We start from the raw sequence: 19,989 nt of genomic DNA on the forward strand, positions 1-19,989 counted from the left end.
CCACTGAAGACTATTCATGTCAGTAACCTTAGTAAGAGTATTATAAATACTGCATCACATCACAGAAAGTCACAGCACACATACACACTAGCCCAATCCAAGAATTAAGCTTCCAAACTCAGGCTTTAGAACAATGACGATAGTTTTCTTGACTATTTTTCTAATCAGAGTCCAAAGCTTGAAATTTCAAGAAAGAAAGTCAAATGCTTCAAGTATAAATAGTTATAATTTTAAACTATTTATCAGAGGGAAGAAGATGAGCAACCCCTAGTGGCAGCAGAAAAATATATTCTGGGAGAATCTTAATAGGATCAAAGCATTTTCAAAAACATTAATTTGTAAACACATTAATTTGTAAATTTCTATATTATATGCAGCATCTAAAGCTGATTATTATATAAAAGAATGAATACTAATCAACAGCCTTGCCAGTACAAAATGTTCCTTCTGTCTCCTCAACCTTTTTGAAATTTACTCCAGTTGAGTGAGATTTTCTGTATTAGCCATCGGCTTCTCAAGATTCTCATGAATCCCCACCAGAACAAAGTGGGTACAAAGACTGAGATGAATGTGCCTGGAAACATTAATATCAAAGAACTCCAAATATATCTGAACAGCACACAGTCCTTCAAAAGTCCTTTTAATGCATCACAATGCATTAAAAGGAAAAGTCCTTGCTTTTTTTTTTTTTTTTTTTTTTTTTTTTTTTCCTAAGGAAAAGTTCTTGGACAAATTCTTGTCAATCAATGACCTCTAGCCATTTCCAGAGTAAAAGCAAGGCTGCTTCATTGTGTCAAGGTCATCTCAGACATCATGAGTCTCATACTTAGTATTACAGAAATATGAGTGAGAACAAAATTATGTCCTTTTGTTTGCAAAAAAATATAATATTAAAGAAAGATATTTCCAAAATCAAAGACAACACTGACTGACCTAAAATCAGACATAAAGGTGCAGTTGAAGGAAATCACTTTGGACCTCAGTTCTTCAGGATTTTCACTGTGTTTCTAAGGTGCCTTTTGAAACTGATTTGGGGTCCAGAAGTTAATTTAGCCATGGAATTAAGATGTACCCATGGCTTGTTACTAGAACACTTACATATATTCCAAAGATGACAAAAAAGGACGTAGAATCTCAAGAGACTTGAAGTCAATGCCCAGGAAATCACCGCACATTAGGGAAAACAAAAACAAACTCAACATTTGACCTACCATAATTATATTGCTATAGCTTTTTGTGCTGAGCTATAGCAATCAGCAAAGCAGAAACTTAAGTGCATTACTGGAAGCTGCCAGTTTAAGTTTGGAGCTAGCACAAGACTCCTGTGATAGACTAATGTCTAGCTACTCCAGAGCCAAGAATTCTAGCAGTCAAATCTTAGGTTCAGAGAAAGAAAGACAACATAACTGATGTCTTTGAGGCTTTTGTGAAAATATCCTTACAAACATTTTTAAAGATTTCTGATTTCTTACTGAAAATATGTATACTCTAACTATAAATAACCTATTAGTAAGGCAGAGTGCAGTGTGTCTAGGTGTTGTCTAATTTGTAAGGTGTGCTTAACAGTCTTTCTTTTTTATCATATTCAAGAATATCATTTTCAAGAATTACATTTAAAAAACATCATACAATGAATCACATGAAAATATCGTACCTCCAAGTTGCTGAGATGCTGTTTTTCTAGGAGCTGCTGCATTTCTTTCAGATTTTTCTGGAATAGAAGTTGGTTACTATCCATGCCTGTTGTACTGCTCTCCTGCATTGTGTTATCGTAGCCAACCATTGCTGAAATCTGCTCCTGATGGGAATAACCGTTTCTAGATGCTGATGAGGATGAAGTGTCATCTGTGGCTCTTGATGCAAGCAAATAACTTATTATTTTGGCTTACTTCTATGCGTCAATGATACACTTTCAAACATGTTCCTTTCCAAAAGTATACATCACCAACAAATGCCTGGCATGTGAAGGAAAGCTGAACTCCACGTAACTACAGGTGGTGCTATTTGTACTGTCTAGCATTAAAACTCTCCAACACTTTCCATTTTAAACGTTCTCTTCTGTTATTTATAAATTGTCAGAGTTTTCTGATTGGGTTGTTGGGTGAATGCCTCAGGCTGGATTATTCCAGAAAATGTCAGCCAACAGTTTGGTCATTTACAGGACAGGAACATGGAATTTTTTTTTTTTTTAAGAAGGAAAATGACCTCTATTTTTTTCCATAAGGCTGGCTTATATAGAGGATGACTATATACTGCTTCTGTCAGATATTCCCTTACTTCAGACAGCACGAAGGCCTTGTTGTTTCTAAATGTTGCTTCTAGTGATGACCAGTAGTGTCAGTATTGTGGGACATGAAAGAATTTATATTTTCTACCTGAAAAAAATATCTTCAGAGTTGCTACTGTAGCTGTGCACTGTGGTCACAGTGAGCCCAAATGAAGACTGAGGAAATCACAGGTTTCCACAGGTTAGGAATTATCCAGAACCATGGGGCTGACAGACACCCAGGAATTAAAGAGGCCAGGAAGCACGGGAAGCCAAATGACAAGGAAAATGAGCAATCAGAGACTAGGAAGGCAGGGAGTCTGTAACAAGATATGTTCAAGAATGAAGAGAACTGGAACTTGACTGGGTAAGATCACTAGGAATAGGAACCAACGTGTGAAAAACCAGAAGTGAGAAATAAGTAGATATCAAGGATGACAAAAGCAAGAAATAAGTTTTTCTTCTTTGCCTCAGTCTTTAGCGGCAATACCGGTTGTTCTCTGGATACTCAGTACCCTGAGCTGGTGGAAGGGGATGGGGAGCAGGATGTGGCCCTCACTATCCATGAAGAACTGGTTGGTGACCTGCTACGGCACTTAGATGTGCAGAAGTCGATGGGGCCGAATGGGATCCACCCAAGGGTACTGAGAGAACTGGCGGAGGAGCTGGCCAAGCCACTATCCATCATTTATCAGCAGTCCTGGCTATCGGGGGAGGTCCCAGTTGACTGGCGGCTAGCAAACGTGACGCCCATCTACAAGAAGGGCCGGAGGGCAGACCCGGGAAACTACAGGCCTGTCAGTTTGACCTCAGTGCCAGGGAAGCTCATGGAGCAGATCCTCTTGAGAGTCATCACACAGCACTTGCAGGGCAAGCAGGCGATCAGGCCCAGTCAGCATGGGTTTATGAAAGGCAGATCCTGCTTGACGAACCTGATCTCCTTCTATGACAAAGTGACGCGCTGGGTGGATGAGGGAAAGGCTGTGGATGTGGTCTACCTTGACTTCAGCAAGGCTTTTGACACCTTCTCCCACAGCATTCTCCTCAAGAAACTGGCTGCTCTTGGCTTGGACTGGCGCACGCTTCGTTGGGTTAGAAACTGGCTGGATAGCTGGGCCCAAAGAGTCGTGGTGAATGGAGCCAAGTCCAGTTGGAGGCCAGTCATTAGTGGTGTTCCCCAGGGCTCGGTGCTGGGGCCGGTCCTCTTTAATATCTTCATCAATGATCTGGACGAGGGCATTGAGTGCACCCTCAGAAAGTTTGAAGATGACACCAAGTTAGGTGCCTGTGTCGATCTGCTTGAGGGTAGGAAAGCTCTGCAGGAGGATCTGGATAGGCTGCACTGATGGGCTGAGGTCAACTGCATGAAGTTCAACAAGGCCAAGTGCCGGGTCCTGCACCTGGGGCGCAATAACCCCAAGCAGAGCTACAGGCTGGGAGATGAATGGTTGGAGAGCTGCCAGGCAGAGAAGGACCTGGGAGTGATGGTGGATAGTCGGCTGAATATGAGCCAGCAGTGTGCTCAGGTGGCCAAGAAGGCCAAAGACATCCTGGCTTGCATAAGAAACAGTGTGACCAGCAGGGCTAGGGAGGTGATCGTCCCCCTGTACTCAGCTCTGGTGAGGCCGCACCTCGAGTACTGTGTTCAGTTTTGGGCCCCTCGCTACAAGAAGGACATCGAGGTGCTTGAGCGGGTGCAGAGAAGGGCGACGAAGCTGGTGAGGGGCCTGGAGAACAAGTCCTACGAGGAGCGGCTGAGGGAGCTGGGCTTGTTCAGCCTGGAGAAGAGGAGGCTCAGGGGCGACCTTATCACTCTCTACAGGTACCTCAAGGGACGCTGTAGCGAGGTGGGGGTTGGTCTGTTCTCCCACGTGCCTGGTGACAGGATGAGGGGGAACGGGCTTAAGTTGAGCCAGGAGAGTTTTAGGTTAGATGTTAGGAAGAACTTCTTTACTGAAAGGGTTGTGAGGCATTGGAACAGGCTGCCCAGGGAAGTGGTGGAGTCACCATCCCTGGAAGTCTTCAAAAGACGTTTAGATGTAGAGCTTAGGGATATGGTTTAGTGGGGACTGCTAGCGTTAGGTCAGAGGTTGGACTCGATGATCTTGAGGTCTCTTCCAACCTAGAAATTCTGTGATTCTGTGAAGTAGCTTTAACCAATAAGAAAGGTATTAAAATAGCAAAACAAACAAACAAACAAACAAAAAACTAACCAACCAAACAAAAAACACCAAGCCCCAAAACCCACCAACTCGCAGGCTAACCAACCTCTAGCCTTTTGGAAGTATAACTGTTAGCAGGCTGCCAGCTGTGCTTGAGTGCTTGACTTGGTTGCTTGACTGCTTAGGTAGAACTCCCTAGCAATTGACACTGATCCTTTCTGTTGTTTCTTGTTTCTGTACATGCCTAATACATGTACAGAAACTCAATAATCCCTTTCTTTCGTTTCTCTCCATTTCTTGAGCTTTCTTGAGAATATTTTATATAACTCTTCCAAAAGGTTCTCTTAACTGCACTGACCCAGTCAGAATATATGTTTGGCAAAGTCTGAGAAGGAATTTGTTATTTCTGATGACATGGCTGATAGTAAAAAGGGAGAACAACTTCTCAAATTTATTTTTAGAACTCTGAAAACTGCATTCTGCATTCTTCTGAACGGGAGATATCCTTGTCAACCAAAAACCTGTACCTATTGTCTGTTGAAGACTTTGTTGTTGTGGACCAGACTTATATGCATGTGGACACAAATCTTTTTTTCCCTTTTTTTGGTAAAGTTTCTTGATATCTATTTGAATGTTTAGATCAGTTACATTTATAAAAATTTGTAGGTAGCTTTTTTTCAGGGAATAGTTTTGATTTGTCATTTTTAGTTTCTGTCCCAAAACCGAACATAATCAAATACAACTCCCAGGGAAGTGGTCACAGTACTGAGCCTATTGGAGTTCAAGAAGCGTTTGGACAATGCCATCAGACATATAGTTTAATTTTTTGGTAGTCCTGTGTGGAGCCAGGAGTTGGACTCCATGATGGTGGGTCCCTTCCAACTTGGGATATTCTTGGGATATTCTCGATGCAGCCATATTTGTCTTACATGCTTAAAACAATATTCATTTTTTTTCTTTAGAAGAGGACTTTTGATGAATTCTATGCATTCTGTTGCTGAGGGAGGGTAAATTATAATGATGATATATATATGTATTGGTTTAAATGCTTACAGAATTGTAAGAATAGACAGAAATATAGAAAGGGATCTACTGCCTCATTTGAGTAAGTTTTTTGCTATCCCCAAATTTTGGGGACTGTTATACATATTTAAAGGTTTACATCTCACAACTGGTGAATGGTTACTTTCTGAAAAAGCTTTTCTGTATCAAAACTTGCTTTGCTTTACTGTTTTGGAAGAAATCTATTTGACCTCTAAGAGAATGTTACACAATTTTTGGAACCAAGTCTGAATACACAGAAATGCTACTTTTGTGACCCACACAGTAAGAGAACTATGGCTCCCAGTCAAAAATGAACAGGAACTGCCCAGTGCTAACATTTTCTGCAACAGACTAAAATAATCTGTGCTGCATTGCGTTTGTTCAGTTTAAATCACAGTGCTTACAGTGGGTAAGGCGTTGTGTGAGATGCAGACAAAAATGCTTACTGTATTTTCTGTCACAAGGAAGAAAGATAAATTATGCTAGCATTAGAATAAGCAAAGCTTTATTTCATAATATTTTGCACACTTTGCCCCTTATAAAGAAACCTTTATGGCGACAACTTAATTCTTTTTCTGTTATTTCTGTACCCACATTGTCCACATCCTCCTTCACCCACCTCATATGGCTACTACCCAAGTCTCCCAGTTACTAGCTGGAGAAGAGGCAGCACATTCTGTGGCAGGTTCCAAGATATTCATGTGCTGTCTTACCAATACTGACTGGCTTGTGACCCGCTAATCAAAATAGGTCAATGTGGACACAACTTTAAAGTGTTTTTCATGCTGGGGTCACTTTGAATAGTTTCTTCCTTGCATAATTTCCATTTTCAAAATCAGAGAAGTAAAATTGTATTTGAGATTCTCTATCTCTCTCTTGTATTTGGTTACTAGGGGATTACAGCCTGTAAAGAAATATCTTAGAATGGTTTGGGTTGGAAGGGACCTTAAAGATCATCTAATTCTAATCCCCTGCCATTGGCAGGGACACCTCCCACCAGACCAGGTTGCTCAAAGCTCCATCCAAACTGGCCTTGAACACCTCCAGGGCTGGAGCATCCACAACTTCTCTGTGTAGCCTGTTCCATACAAACAAATAAACTTAATTTCTATAAGAAATCAAGTTACAGAAATGAAAATCAAGGAAAGAATGCACTACAGTTCTTATAAGATAGCGAATTTAAAAATGATACATTATAATATAGTGACAGCAATGTAATCCTGTAAGAAATTAAGCAAAGAGTTAGTGGTTTGAAGACGTTCTGAGAGAGACCTGTGAGCCCTTGAAGCACAAGAAGTTTGTAGAAAGTTGGGAAATAAATAAAGAAATTTTGATAGTAGGGGGAAGACACAGAGTTGCTGTCCTAAGCCAAGCCTGAGTGAAATGAGACAAAGGAATGGGTGCTTCTGTAGTGTTCAGAAATATCTACATGTTTTTACCATAATTTCAACTTGTATTTGGCAGGTAGTTTTTCCTTTTTGTTGTTGTTTTTTAATAGCTACAATCCACTGGACACAAACATTATCTCTATTCTGAACATCTGCACAATTTACAGCATGTGCAAAATAATTATAATGATAGTAATAACAACAGCAGCAACCAGAAAAAATAAAACACTGAACTGAATAGTTGAAGAAATGTGTGTTTGGAAAGGTGATAGTCAGGAAAGAGTATCAAATACAGCAGATAAAATATACAGTACAAATGTTCTGTGATAAGGCAATGCATCTTAGAAAAAGTGCTCAGGTAGAGTGAAGAGTTTGGGATTCAACTTGTACGTGATATAAGAAAAAATTACAGGGCAAATTGTTATCAAGATGTTCAAGATACGTATAAGGGATGAGAAATCGAAAGGAGCAACAGCTGGAAAGAAGATAAGATCATGGGATGAATATGAAAACAACACTATCCTTGACTGTCAAAAGAGAAAAATGTGGATGAGAATAAGAAAGTATCTTGACAGAGTACTTTATACTTCATGTACTTCAAGCAGATGCCTTGGTAACCATGACAGTCTGAGTCAGGCACAACTGAACGGGGACCAGGTTCACCCTGACTATTCCCAGAATTCTCCTGAAGGGAAAAGGTTTGTATCATCTCCTCTGCTGTTGTACCTACTGCACGCAAACAGCTTAAGGATGTTTCATAATATTTTCATTGGAACATTTCACAGAAGTGCCTTCTTTGCCACAGAAAGACGGCCTGCAATTTCTGAGAGAGTAATCATCTGCTGTTTATTGAATACACCAAGTAATTTACTTCTTTTGATCATCAGAATAAACAAAAATGCTTACCTGAAGGTGGTTTTGTTTCTGCTGGGCAAGTACAATCCTGATGTTAAAACTGATCCTTTAATTTGTTCAAGAGCTTCTTCTAGCTGAAAAGCTGCTTTTGTCTGGACTAGAGTTATCAGGATAAAAAACACAAAGGAAAAAAAAAATAAATTGGAATATTTTACCATACATGTTTTGGTTTAGATTCTTAAATCTGGAAGCCTAAACCAAGACTGTTACAAAAAAAAAAAAAAAAAAAAAAAAAAAGTGGTTTAACATTGTTAGGCATGCCGGAACATCTCATGTTCCTCTGAAATAAAACCCAGTCTATTTAAGTGTTTATTGCAATGCATTTAGTCAACAGTTTTTCTATTTGTTTTTCTACTGCACTGTTGAAAAAGTGGGTGGTTAAAAAATCCAGCACTAACTTTGTTTTCACATCGTGATTATTATGTCCATGCACCAAGCCAAAGTTATGACTTGCAGGTGTTTTATAGAGGCCAAATTGTGACTTAGGAATTGAATCAGTGGAGAAAGAAAGAGTCCAGACAGGCACATGGTTTTGCTTCATACAAATAAGCAAACATAGGATAGAAGTGGCAGAGACAGAATTGCTATTAAGGAAAACCAAGAAAAAAATTATGATTCATTATCATTGCTGCACAGTCTGGGCTGTCAGTAGGGCTATGAAGAAGAAGCCCTAAAACAGTACCATTCTATTTTGTTATTTTAATCTGACATTTGATCTTGAAGTCAGAGACATTACCTCACAGCTGGCGCAATTGCAGTTGGAAGAGTAAATCTGTTGAAGAATTTCTAAGTAATATACCACATCTTCAGAGTTTCAACACTGGAAAGTTGACTGGAAGTCAGACTTGGCTGAAGCTGTTAAGAACTCCTGCCAATCTGCCCTGATTCCAACTCAGAAAGCAGGAACTGCATTGCTTCGATCATTACTTCCCAGCAGTGAAAGAACTGCTTAAAAAGCTGACTAATTCAGCAAAAGTTATGTAATACAATAATATACACTAGGACTGCCTTTACTTAATGATAAACAAAATGCATATTCTTGAATATTTCACATTCAGGGCTTCACACAGGGGATTATCACACTATCCCAGTAACTTTCAATGGCCTTGTAACATCTTATACACAACTTTGAAATCGCAGTATTAGAAGCAGAGGACACTGCAGTGAAAAATTGGGGGAAAAAAAGGAAAACACAATATCCCTGGGAGCTAATTACATGCTGTGATTGGAATATAAAGAAATATCTCACAATATAGTATTTAGAAACAAACAAAAAAACAAACATGCTGTTATTTCATTCCTTCTACCACTTCTGTCATAAGAATCAGACCTGTGCTTCCTGTCAGTTATGTTTTGCTTATTAATTCAATTAATTTGAATTAAGTTAATTGTTTTGTTTTGCCTTAACTACATTTTATTAGCATAAAAAAAACCACATGTGTATTGTGAATAATGTCTAAATTTTAATTTACAAACCTATTTGTTTGTGCAGAGGAGCAGGCAGATGAGCACGCTGGAACCTCTCAGTTGCTTCTTGAAGTTTAATCCTCCTCTGTTGCAGAACTTTTTCTCTTAGTCTCTGTTCTTTGTCTTCTTTTTGCTTCCGTCTTTCTTCAAAGGCTCTGTATTTAGGAAGCAAAAGTAGATGATACCCATGTTTTCTAATTACATTTACAGAAACATCAGCATCTAGTTTATTATTTTGTGGTTTTGGAACGGAAGTTTGCTTGTCCACAAATTAAATGTGATAAATTTCAGCACAGTTGGATTATTATGGTTAGACTGAACCTAAATGGGACAGTGGGTTATGAAGAAGAGACACACCATAATCCTGTTACTTTGTTAGCGTCAACCAGAGATGTAATTCTTTCTTATACATGAATTAACATGCATACTCAAACCGTTCTTGTCACCAGTGTCATTTTCACTACATTCTTTACATTACCACCAAAGTCTGTCACAGTGGGCAAACCTACAGGAAGGTGAACTACAAATACTGTGTGTGCGTGCCTTTCAGGAGCTGTTGAGGAAATAGTTTAAGAGGTGTTTTCAGAAATAACATACTAGAACTACAGCTTTAACCTAGAAATGCATAAGAGTTAGTATCAGCTTCTAATTGTTGAGAAACTTCCTGAAAAACAATCAGTTTAGTAGCACAAAGTGGGATAATAGAGTGGTGTGAAACTATGATTGACTGAATCTGTTGTTAATATCATATACATTTAAAATGTGTCCTTCAACCAGCTGGAAAGCAATGCAGATTCCGATTGAAAAAAAATCACAAACTTCTTCTGTAGGCACAGGTTTGTTGAAGCTATGTGGAATTTTTCTTCTTGCTGACAAAAGCCTCAACTTTTGCTGACAAACTTAAATTGGTTCCTTGAGTAAAACATACCTTCTATCAGTAAACTCACTGGCACAGTGCCTCCATAGACAAAGCAACACTTAAATACACAACTTCTAATGAGTCTGCCATGCAGCAATCACTACAACTGGAAGCAAAGCTGCTCCTCAACAGAGTTACTCCGTAACTCAGGCTATTTGATTTATTCTTCCATTTTCTTTCTAGGGAAAAAATTCAAATATTCAACTTTAAACTCCCTAGTATCCCTTCAAAATGCTGCCATTTCACCTGAGAAAACAAACAGGAAAGTAATTTGAAATAGTAGGGTTTTGGAAGTCTAAAGGCAGTAAGTGCACAGTAGTTAAAAAAATAGGAAAATATCCAACTAATTCCCAAATACAACTTTTACAGGCATATCCACTTTATTACACCTGAAAGCCAGAGTAGCAGATACCTAAGGAACTTTTGCTATTTTGAAAACACAGATATGCACAGTTGTCAAAACCCACTGAATCTAATGTCTGACATTTCCCAATTTTATGGACCAATTATTGCATTAACAGCAAGTGAAGGCAAAACATGTATTTTTTGAAGTGGAAATGCACTGTAAAGGGCTTCCATGCAGCTATTCAAAACTTACGTTGCAAGTAACACTTAATAAAGTTACGCTTTCAAAAATCCAGAGGAATTCCTAAGTAATTCAAGGTAATCACAGAATCACAGAATGGCTGAGGTTGGAAGGGACCTCTGAAGATCACCTCGTCCAACCCTACTGCTGAGCAGGATCACCTAATCTTTTCTAGAGATGAAGAATTACAAAGCTCTATAGCTCAAATGAAGAACAAGACAGCAGACTGACTTATGCAAACCGAAACTGAATCATAGAATATGTAAGGTTGGAATCCACCTCCGGAGGTCCAACCCCTGCTCAAGCAGGGACACCCAGAGCAGGCTGCCCAGGATCATGTCCAGGTGGCTCTTGAAGAACTCCAAGAAGACCCCACAGCCACTCTGGACATCCTGTGCCAGGGCTCCCTCACCTGCACAGCACAGAAGTGCTTTCTGATGGTCAGAAATAGTATTAAAACATGATCCCATCACTGCAGGTTTCATTTGCAATACCTCTTCTCAGCAAGTAGGAATAATTTGACATGAGGCATGAGATGAGGCTGGACAAGCAGTTATCCAAAACCAGAAAAACTCTTCAGAGAAATATACCCACATAACTTTAGTTGTTCATATAATCTAGAAATTTCAGAAACAGAATGAGAGTTTATTTTCAGCTTTCAGTATTTCTGTGTTTCACTTGGGTTAAATAGAGAAATATGCAATATTATATAATTTTTATGTTGACTGAAAGTATAGGAAAATCACAATTGAGGAAACAGACACGCTTACCCCAGAAAGTATTTTAAAAACATTCTTCTCCATCTCCTTAATATTTCTAGAAGCTGCTCAAGAAAGACTTTAGTTGAACTATAGCTGTTAAATTCAGACATGTGGGAAATTCTACAACTTCGCACCTGGAATAACTCCAGAGTATAACTCCAAAAAGGAATGAGCAAATTCTGACAGAGCCTTTCACTATTTATTTTTAAAGGGATTTTGGAGTATGACATAGCTGCGCTCTTCCACATTCCTTACAGCTGGAATTAAAAAAATACTCTTGTTCCATATAGCTGGAAATGGGAAGGTACAACTGCTGATGCAGTCTGGAGTAAGACATGAGGGAGAAATAGTATTTTGTTTTAATTGGAAGGAAATGTATCTTTAAAGATACTCAACGAAGCCTGCATCATTAACTTCTTGACCTTACAGAATGTAAATTGGGAAACCCAGGTGCATTATGTAAAAGAAATCATTTCACAAATGCACAACGACATCTTACAGAAAACCAGTTAAAACAAATGTTTGTCCATCCACCAGATGAAGCCACCAACTTTGGTTCATATCGCAGATGTAATATTGACAAAAGAGCATGGCTTTAAGATGGGGAGTTAGCAGAAGAATTTCCTGATTGGTGTTTTTTTAACCTGGTTTTTCTGTCTACTATAAACAATCCGCTGGTGCAGCAATTTTTGCAACGGCTGCCAAAATGTTTATAGCAAATTTGGAATATGAACCTTAGAAGATTTAGCATATACAGACATTATGTGGAAGGTATTTTCATGCTAAAAACAGTGTAACCAGATGGTAAAACTATTTCCTGGTTAATTTTATTAAATTACCTTCACAGTGAAGTGATGGATGCTACAGTCATAGGTGGACTAAATGCTTATTACTGCCTTGGATGAAAAAAAAACACAAAACAATATATATATAAAGAGAGAGAGTGCATTTGGAATGCTATGAAATAAACCTTTTGATACTGAGGTGGTGATATTCATCAAGATACAAATATCCTTTGTCATACCTTCATTGCAAACCAGTGCACAATAATTTAAACTTGATGCGGAAGGGTATCTGTACACTTAATGACTACAGCAAGATCAAGGAAAGGGTAGAATGGGGTGTCACAATCCAAATGTTATCCATGAGCAAACAGGAAATGCCCCGTATCATTAAAAGGTTCTGTGGAGGTTGCTCGTAAATCAATTATTTTATTTAAATGAAATACTCGCCAGGGTCATAGGAACACACATTAACTGTACTCTGTCATCTTCTGTGATGAAGATTTGCTGAATGAAAAGGGACAGCCCCAAAGTGCTCTGCTGGCTTCAGAAGGACTGACCATTGGGGCTCACAGGGGGCTGTGCTCCAAAACGCCCCAAGGGTTCACAGCAGAGATGCCCACACTATCCACCAATTTGCTGTGCTCCAAATCTCTTTTATCAGTGAAAAGGAAGCCTACCTTATATGAGCCAGGATTTTTTTTTGTTAGGATAATTCAGTTCCTAAGGGACTAATTTGGACACCGTTAGCCCAGATATAATTGTTACTGAAAAATAATAACACAGTTGGAATATTTCCATACAGATAAAGACTCAACAATAGTAATAATAGTTGAAACTGCTATTCACATGCTTAGTTCCTTCCCATTTTCTGACGTTATGCTCACTCTTCTCTTTCTCTTCTGGGTCCCAATTCTGGTGCTCCTGGGCTGTTGCAGTGAGTTGTCAGCATCTAGAGTCCCTTCACCAGGAGCAACACGATGTTTGTGCTAACGCTTTCTTCTCCCTCACCTTAGGATCCACTTGGAGCGTTTTTGTTTGCTGTGATGCTTTTACACCTTTGCTCTTCCTTCATGCATCTGCAGCCCCACAGTCCATCCAAACAGTCCACACAGGGAGACTTTTACATGTACCACATGCCATTTTGTTTTTCTCTGTTACCCCTAAAGTCACTTTTGCCATCTCCAGGTCTGCATTTCTTTAACTGACTAGCGGTGAGTTGTTTATAGCTGCGGGGTCTCCTGTGCCAAGCCTGTGTGCCAGCTCTTATCATCCCGAGCCTGCATTCCTCCACGCCTCAACCTGCGCCCCCAGATCCTGAGACCTCTGCTCTTGTACCAGGCCTGTGCTTCTCTGAGCTGTGTCATCAGGTTGGTCGTAAATTCTTCATCCTGCACAGACAGCTGCTTGTTACTGCTATCTGTATAAAACCATGCTCATACCATAAAAAGACAAACAACGTGAAATAAATTAGCCGTAGATACCTGGTCAATTAGAAAAATTGCTGTCCCAGCTAAACCAAGCAAAACGAAGCTGCAGGCAGGTCACGAGAAGTTTAGACAGAGCAAACTTGACAAGCCCCCAGCCTGAGACCTTGCAAAGTCAGCACAATCCTGTGGCCCGTCTGCAGCGGTGGCAGCGCTGGATTACAGGTCAGCGTGGTTGCACTGACCGCTGCTTTTTGCAGCTTCATTCTCATGTAGAAAGCAATACCAAATTCTTAACACTTGGTCTCCTCTGCTTGCCAGGTGCTAACAGTTCCCTCACATTTCTGGCACTAAAACCTTTGTGTTTCTCTATCAAAAACTGAACTTAAAGAGCTTTTATTAAATAATCAGTGATAATCAGCCAGTAGGTGGAGCACAAAGCTTGTGCATACATTGAAAATTATTATTTTCTTTTTTGAAAAAAAAAAGCAGCAGTGATTAGATTGAAAACTGATACAAACTGGGAAAATATTTCCTTCCCCAATTACAACAGATGGGTTAGCTATTCAGATTTCAAGGTAATTCAAAACACTGACCCATGGCAGCTAACTGCGGGGTTTATTTAAAAATGCACGCACACAATTGCATAAGATTTTCTGCTTCCTGACCCAACCATCTACCTGCAGCCAGTAACCTCACGGTGAAATGGGATACGCACTTTGCAGAGCAGTACCAGCAGGATGGCTGCAGTTCCGTGCATAGAAACACAAAATATGATCTCCTATTCATTTCTATAAAGTATGTGCTTAGTCAGTAGCTCTTATTTCTGAAATACTGTTATTTAAACAAAATATGTCAGCTGCTACCCCAGAGCTCATTTAATTCTTAAACTGGTCTTGAAATTGCAACATTATGTATTAGCGCGACAATCATGGAGTGACTCAGGCAATTTAAGTGAAGATAATCTGTGTGGCTGTTCATTATGTTGAAGGACTGTTGTTAATACAAAACGAAGGAGTTTGGTCTGTACAAGGATGCAAAGAAACTGACAGCATCAGATAGGATGCAAGCATGGGTTCCTTTAAGTATTCACCTTGAAAAAGATCTGTGACTGAAGTTGTTGAGGCTTTGCTTTCCAAAGCTACACCTGCTTTTTTTTGGTGCAAGTGATTTTTTTTTCCTTACTAATACATTAATTAACTGAGCACATCTTGTCAGAAGTGGATGATTTTTAATGTTGAAGCTGCTGCATTTTAGATGTATTGACAACAGGTCAATACAATCTGTCAGGTAAAATTTCACTACAAGTCCATTTAGAACAGGTGGAAAACAAAACAAAACAAAAATTGAAAACTTCAATTTGCAACCTCTCTGCATACGGAGATCTCCTTAGCTTAAAAAGTGTTGGGCACTAGAGGCTAACACACTTGGCCTCATACTTGGTATAAGCATGTTTAAAGATAGACTGGTGGTGGTTCTTCCAAGAAGAACCCAACAAACCAACTCATACACATACACAAAAGACCCAAACGTGTAAGTTTTTCTTCACAGTGCAACACAAGGAGAAAGAACCTAAATAAAACAAGATTAAGAACAGAGCAGAGGCTCTGCTATTTCTTCCCTAGGTCTGTTTGTAAGAGGAGATTCACTGCAATTGCTTTTCAGGAGAGGCTTTGTAAATTTAAGGGTGACCTTAAATTTGGCCATGCTTGACCAACTTGATAAGCTTCTACAATGAAAAGTCTGCCTGGTAGGTGAGGAGAGACCAGTGGATAGGCTACCTAGACTTCAGCAGGGCCTTTGACGCTGTCTCCCATAAGATCTTAGTAGACGAGCTGTTGGTGTATGGGTTGGATGAGCAGGCAGCGAGGTGGATGAAAAGGGGGCTGAAAAGCCGATGACAGGATGGTGACCATGGCACCCAGCAGTGCTCCCCAGGGGCCAATGCTGTGTCCAGTCCTGTTTAGCATCTTCTCTAATCATCCAGATAATGGAGCAAAGTGTACCCACAGCAAGTTTGTAGATGACACAAAACTTGCGGGAGAAGTGGATACACCAGAGGCCCATGCTGCCATCCATAGGGATCTCAACAGGCTGGAGAAGTGGGCTGACAGGAACCTCGTGGAGCTCAACAAGGAGAAGTGCAGAGTCCTGAACCTGGGGAGGAACAATCCCAGGCACCAGGACATGCTGGGGTGTACCTAGGTGGGAACCAGAAAAGCAGAAAGGGACCTGGGGGTCCTGGTGGGCACCAAGTTGAACAAGAGCCAGCGCAGCAAAGAACCCTGACAGTATCCTGGAGTTCCCTCCTTGGAGATCTTGAAAAGCTGTCTGGACATGATCTTGGGCAGCCTGCTATGGGTGTCCCTGCTTGAGCAGGGGTTAGACCAGATGGACCCAGAGGTCCCTTCCTACCCCAGCCATTCTGTGTGAAGGTTAGAAGTAGAAAACAAATTGTCATATTAAACAGTGCATTCCCGTCTCCTCTGTATATTTGAAAGAAAAAAAAAATCAAGAGAAAATTCCAGTTTTGAAATTATAAAGCAACTGTGCCAAGAATAACTTCTGACACGTGCCTGCGAGCCCTGTCAGGGAGAATTTAGGATGCTGTCAGGTGAGAATGTGGAGCTTAAAGAAGTCATGCTACCCTTGAGAAACCATCATCATAGCTAACACCTTTACAATGTGTTACAAAGCTAATGGATCTTAGCTCATACACAGGTTTGGAATGTAACCTGATGGCTGATCCATCAGAAGATAAATCACTTCCTACCTCCATAAGTTTTGGCAAAAAATATTCGATTTCAATGAACTTTTGACTTCTAAATTGCTTTCCATCATATATGCAATGGCCCGAAGTTTTGAATTATATTTCACAGTTTATTAATACTGTATGCACTCACTACCTTTTTAACATTAGACAACTAACTCATTTGCAGTTAGCAGAAGACTTGTCACCACAGATTTCCATCTGAACTGCTTATGATACTTGTTTTCAGTTACCACAAATGGAAACAATTTCCTTCTATGAATACCATACCTACATTTTTAACTGGCTCACCTGGGTAACTTGGATTTATACTGTTTCTTAAGGCCACAATGAATTCATATGGAAATGTATTTATGTATCGACGAGCATTAGTTTAGCTACCCCAGTCCATCAAAAATATGCAGGCTGTCTAGTGCTTGCTTTTCCATCAGAGTATAATATTTCAAGCCCAACATATGATAAATAGTGTTCGTCTGAGATGCATGGTGTTACAGGAGTATGGTTCCAGAACACTAAACAAGATATTCGATCTTTCAGCTGAGGCTCAGTTTATTATCTGCAAAGGCTGTGGATTGCACACGGTCTTTAATCACTCCCAGGTGATACTACTGCCTCTTCCATTTTTCTTTATATTTCAAAATATATGCAGACAGCACATTATGCTGGGCTTTTGTGAGGCAAAAACAGCAGTAAAGCAGTATCTACTGCCTCTAATGACTTCTCAACCCATGTCAATAAATAAATGTTGCACAGCAAATCACCTGATATGGGTACTATGTGGGATAAGTGTTTCAGAGAGTTAACACTAGGCAGACAAAGCTGGTCTGAGGCTGGGGCTGGCTCTGAAATGTCTCAGGGAGGAACCCATCTGTCTCTAGAGCACACAGCATCAGCCCCTTGTATATGAGAGTATGACCTAAGTCCTAGGGAAAAGCCCCCTGTGCCTACCAAACTACCCACACCTCTGCACTGAAACATCTCAGTGTACAATTTACTTCACCTATTTGTCACAGAATATTTCACGACGTTGCATTTTCACGTATGAGGAAATGCAGGATATTCAAAGTTCCATTAAAAATATCAGTACATAATAACTTGGTGAAAAATATACTGCTTAACTAGGGAGACTTAGCATTGCATTCATTGGGCAGTGGGATTACAAAGCCACATCCCATAGGGGAGGCTGTCCAGCTGTTGCTTCATGCACTCACTGCATACACTTTAGTAAGCAGGAACAATGGCCTGCCTGCTCTTACCGTATATCTGAGCTCATGTGTTACAACTGAAACTAATAAAAAATGGAAGTGTATAATAAATGCAAATCAGAGCCACAAGAGGACCTGATAGTTACCTACTTACCTGTATTTTATACAATAAGAGGTGACTATATTGGCTGTCCAAAGAATAGTACCTCTGAATATTCACCCTTTATAATTTATTTGTCCTTTAGAAAAAAAAAAAAAAAGGCCTAGATGCCTCTTGATCAAAGCACTGAGGCTGCTTGGCAAAGTGAATATGCACACAATAGAAACATATTGACCTGTCTCAAACTTCTGACTCAGTTTTTTATGATCTGCAACCAAGGAGCCCTAGCTACTTACCTTCTTCTTCTGTTTGTCTCTATCAGATATTTCTGTGCCTTACTCCGAAACAGCTTTTGATCTTCTTTCAATGCCCAGCGCTCTTCTTCTAAATCCCATCCAAAACGAAATGTTAAAGCTCCGTCCCTAGTCTTGTGTTAAGGACAATGGGAACTGTATCCAAGAGGTCGTTACCAGATGCAATAGCCTGTTTGACTCGACATGTCTTTTTGGGAGAGGGCAAACTTTATCCATAAGATACAAAATTGATATGCCATTTTACTAACTATGCAACAGTTGGTCCCATAAATATATATTATGGTCATATCTCACTCAATGTTCATCCAGAGAAAAAATATAATTGCATTTTACTACTTCCAGCGATTTTAACTGATGCTTTGCACTCACTTTTTATGATATGTGCAGATGAAAAATCTCACCTTAGTCTATTTGCAGATACATTTTGATGTTCTTATCTAAATTTGTACCATATGGATGCTTGTATCACAATGAAGACGTTTAAAGAGCAAAAATACCTCCCCTCCCCCCCCCCCCCCAATATATAAAGGATTAGTTGTTTACGTGGTGAAATTATTTTTGTTGGATAATAACAACTCTCCACAGAGTCACGCCTCACTGAAATAATGCCTTAAGTAGTACAGTACAAGCAGAGCTGACAACTTGTGTCAGTACATCTTACACCATTACTTAAAACTGCAGAAAACACAGATTTCCCAGTGAGGATGGAAAACATAATTCCCAAGGGCAGTATCTCTGAGAAGAGGGAAAACAAGGAAGAGTATTATGGAAAAGTTGACTTGGTAGTTTGTTGTTACAGTTGTTTAAAAACAACGGCGGAGGAGTTTTACCCTTAGCCACCTCTGAGGCAGCCCCTGACGGGGGGGATGCTGACGAGGATGCCACCGCCCTGTACCCATACCCCACCACCCCATACCTACCACCCTATAACCCCACCACCCCACAGGGGGTCCGGGCAGCCCGACGACCTCGGCAGCGAGCAGAGGTCCCCGCTGCCGCCCTTGAGGTCGCCTCCGTGGTGGGCTCCTTGAGGGCTCCCCCGGCCACCTCAGACCCCGGCCCCGCGGCGGCGGAAGGATACGCGCCGGGATCCGCCATGGCATCCCCCTCGCCCGCTGCCCAGCGCTGGAGGCGGCGGCCGAGCGCTGCCCCGCTGGGCTCCATGAGGCGACCCGGGCCCTCTGCCGCCCTACCGGGGGGACCGGGAGCGGTTCTCGGCTCTTTTTTTGAGGCACTTTAGCCTCGCTCCGCCGGCAACAGGGCCGCCATCGTAGCAACCGGCGACGCCGCTTCCTTCGCAACGGGGCGGGGCAGCGGGGCAGCGGCTGAGGGGACGGCGGTTTGGCAGGTGCTGCCATGGGTGGCCCTAAACCAGGCCGGGCCGGGCTGGGCTATGGAGGTGTCCGGGAGCTGGTCCTGGCTCCCCCGGGTGCCTGCCCACCTCCTGAGTGTATCTGAGGGTCTCTGAGGTCCCACTGGGCTTCCCAGCCTCTCTACAAAGAGCAGGATGCTACCTGATTATCAATTTATTTATTTTAAACCGGTCTCTCGAAAAACCACGTTTCTCCTTTTTTTTTTTTTTTGCAGGGCCAACGAAGCGCATTCCTGAGCCTGCTGCTGTTGATGGGCTTGCAGATCTCTCCGGGGATGTATGTGGAGTCTGTCGGTGGAGAAGACATGGCAAGAACAGGATAAACACTTTTTCAAAGCACAGAATGCAAAAAACGCAATGAAAAATAAATAAAAAGACATGTAAATAAATAAAAACAATAAGATAAGTAAAAATGTGTATTTTTGTATACATTTTATTAAAAATGTAGTTCAACAAAATAACATATGTACAAATACATTAAAATATGTATAAATTTTATTTTAAAAAGTAC

General features: G+C 40.7%; 1 protein-coding gene across 1 annotated transcript in view; it reads right to left on the reverse strand.

Annotated features, from left to right (window-relative positions):
• The window catches only part of CEP126 (centrosomal protein 126), a 42,401-nt gene extending 22,937 nt beyond the window's left edge, over positions 1-19,464 (reverse strand). The window contains 5 exon segments of the mRNA XM_032207502.1: positions 1,655-1,853; positions 7,767-7,872; positions 9,252-9,397; positions 18,089-18,219; positions 19,027-19,464. Of these exon segments, the coding sequence (XP_032063393.1) occupies positions 1,655-1,853; positions 7,767-7,872; positions 9,252-9,397; positions 18,089-18,219; positions 19,027-19,464 (1,020 nt within the window).
• Between the last annotated feature and the right edge of the window lie 525 nt (positions 19,465-19,989).

Source organism: Aythya fuligula, chromosome 1 (genome assembly GCF_009819795.1).
Source record: "Aythya fuligula isolate bAytFul2 chromosome 1, bAytFul2.pri, whole genome shotgun sequence".
NCBI lineage: Eukaryota > Metazoa > Chordata > Aves > Anseriformes > Anatidae > Aythya > Aythya fuligula.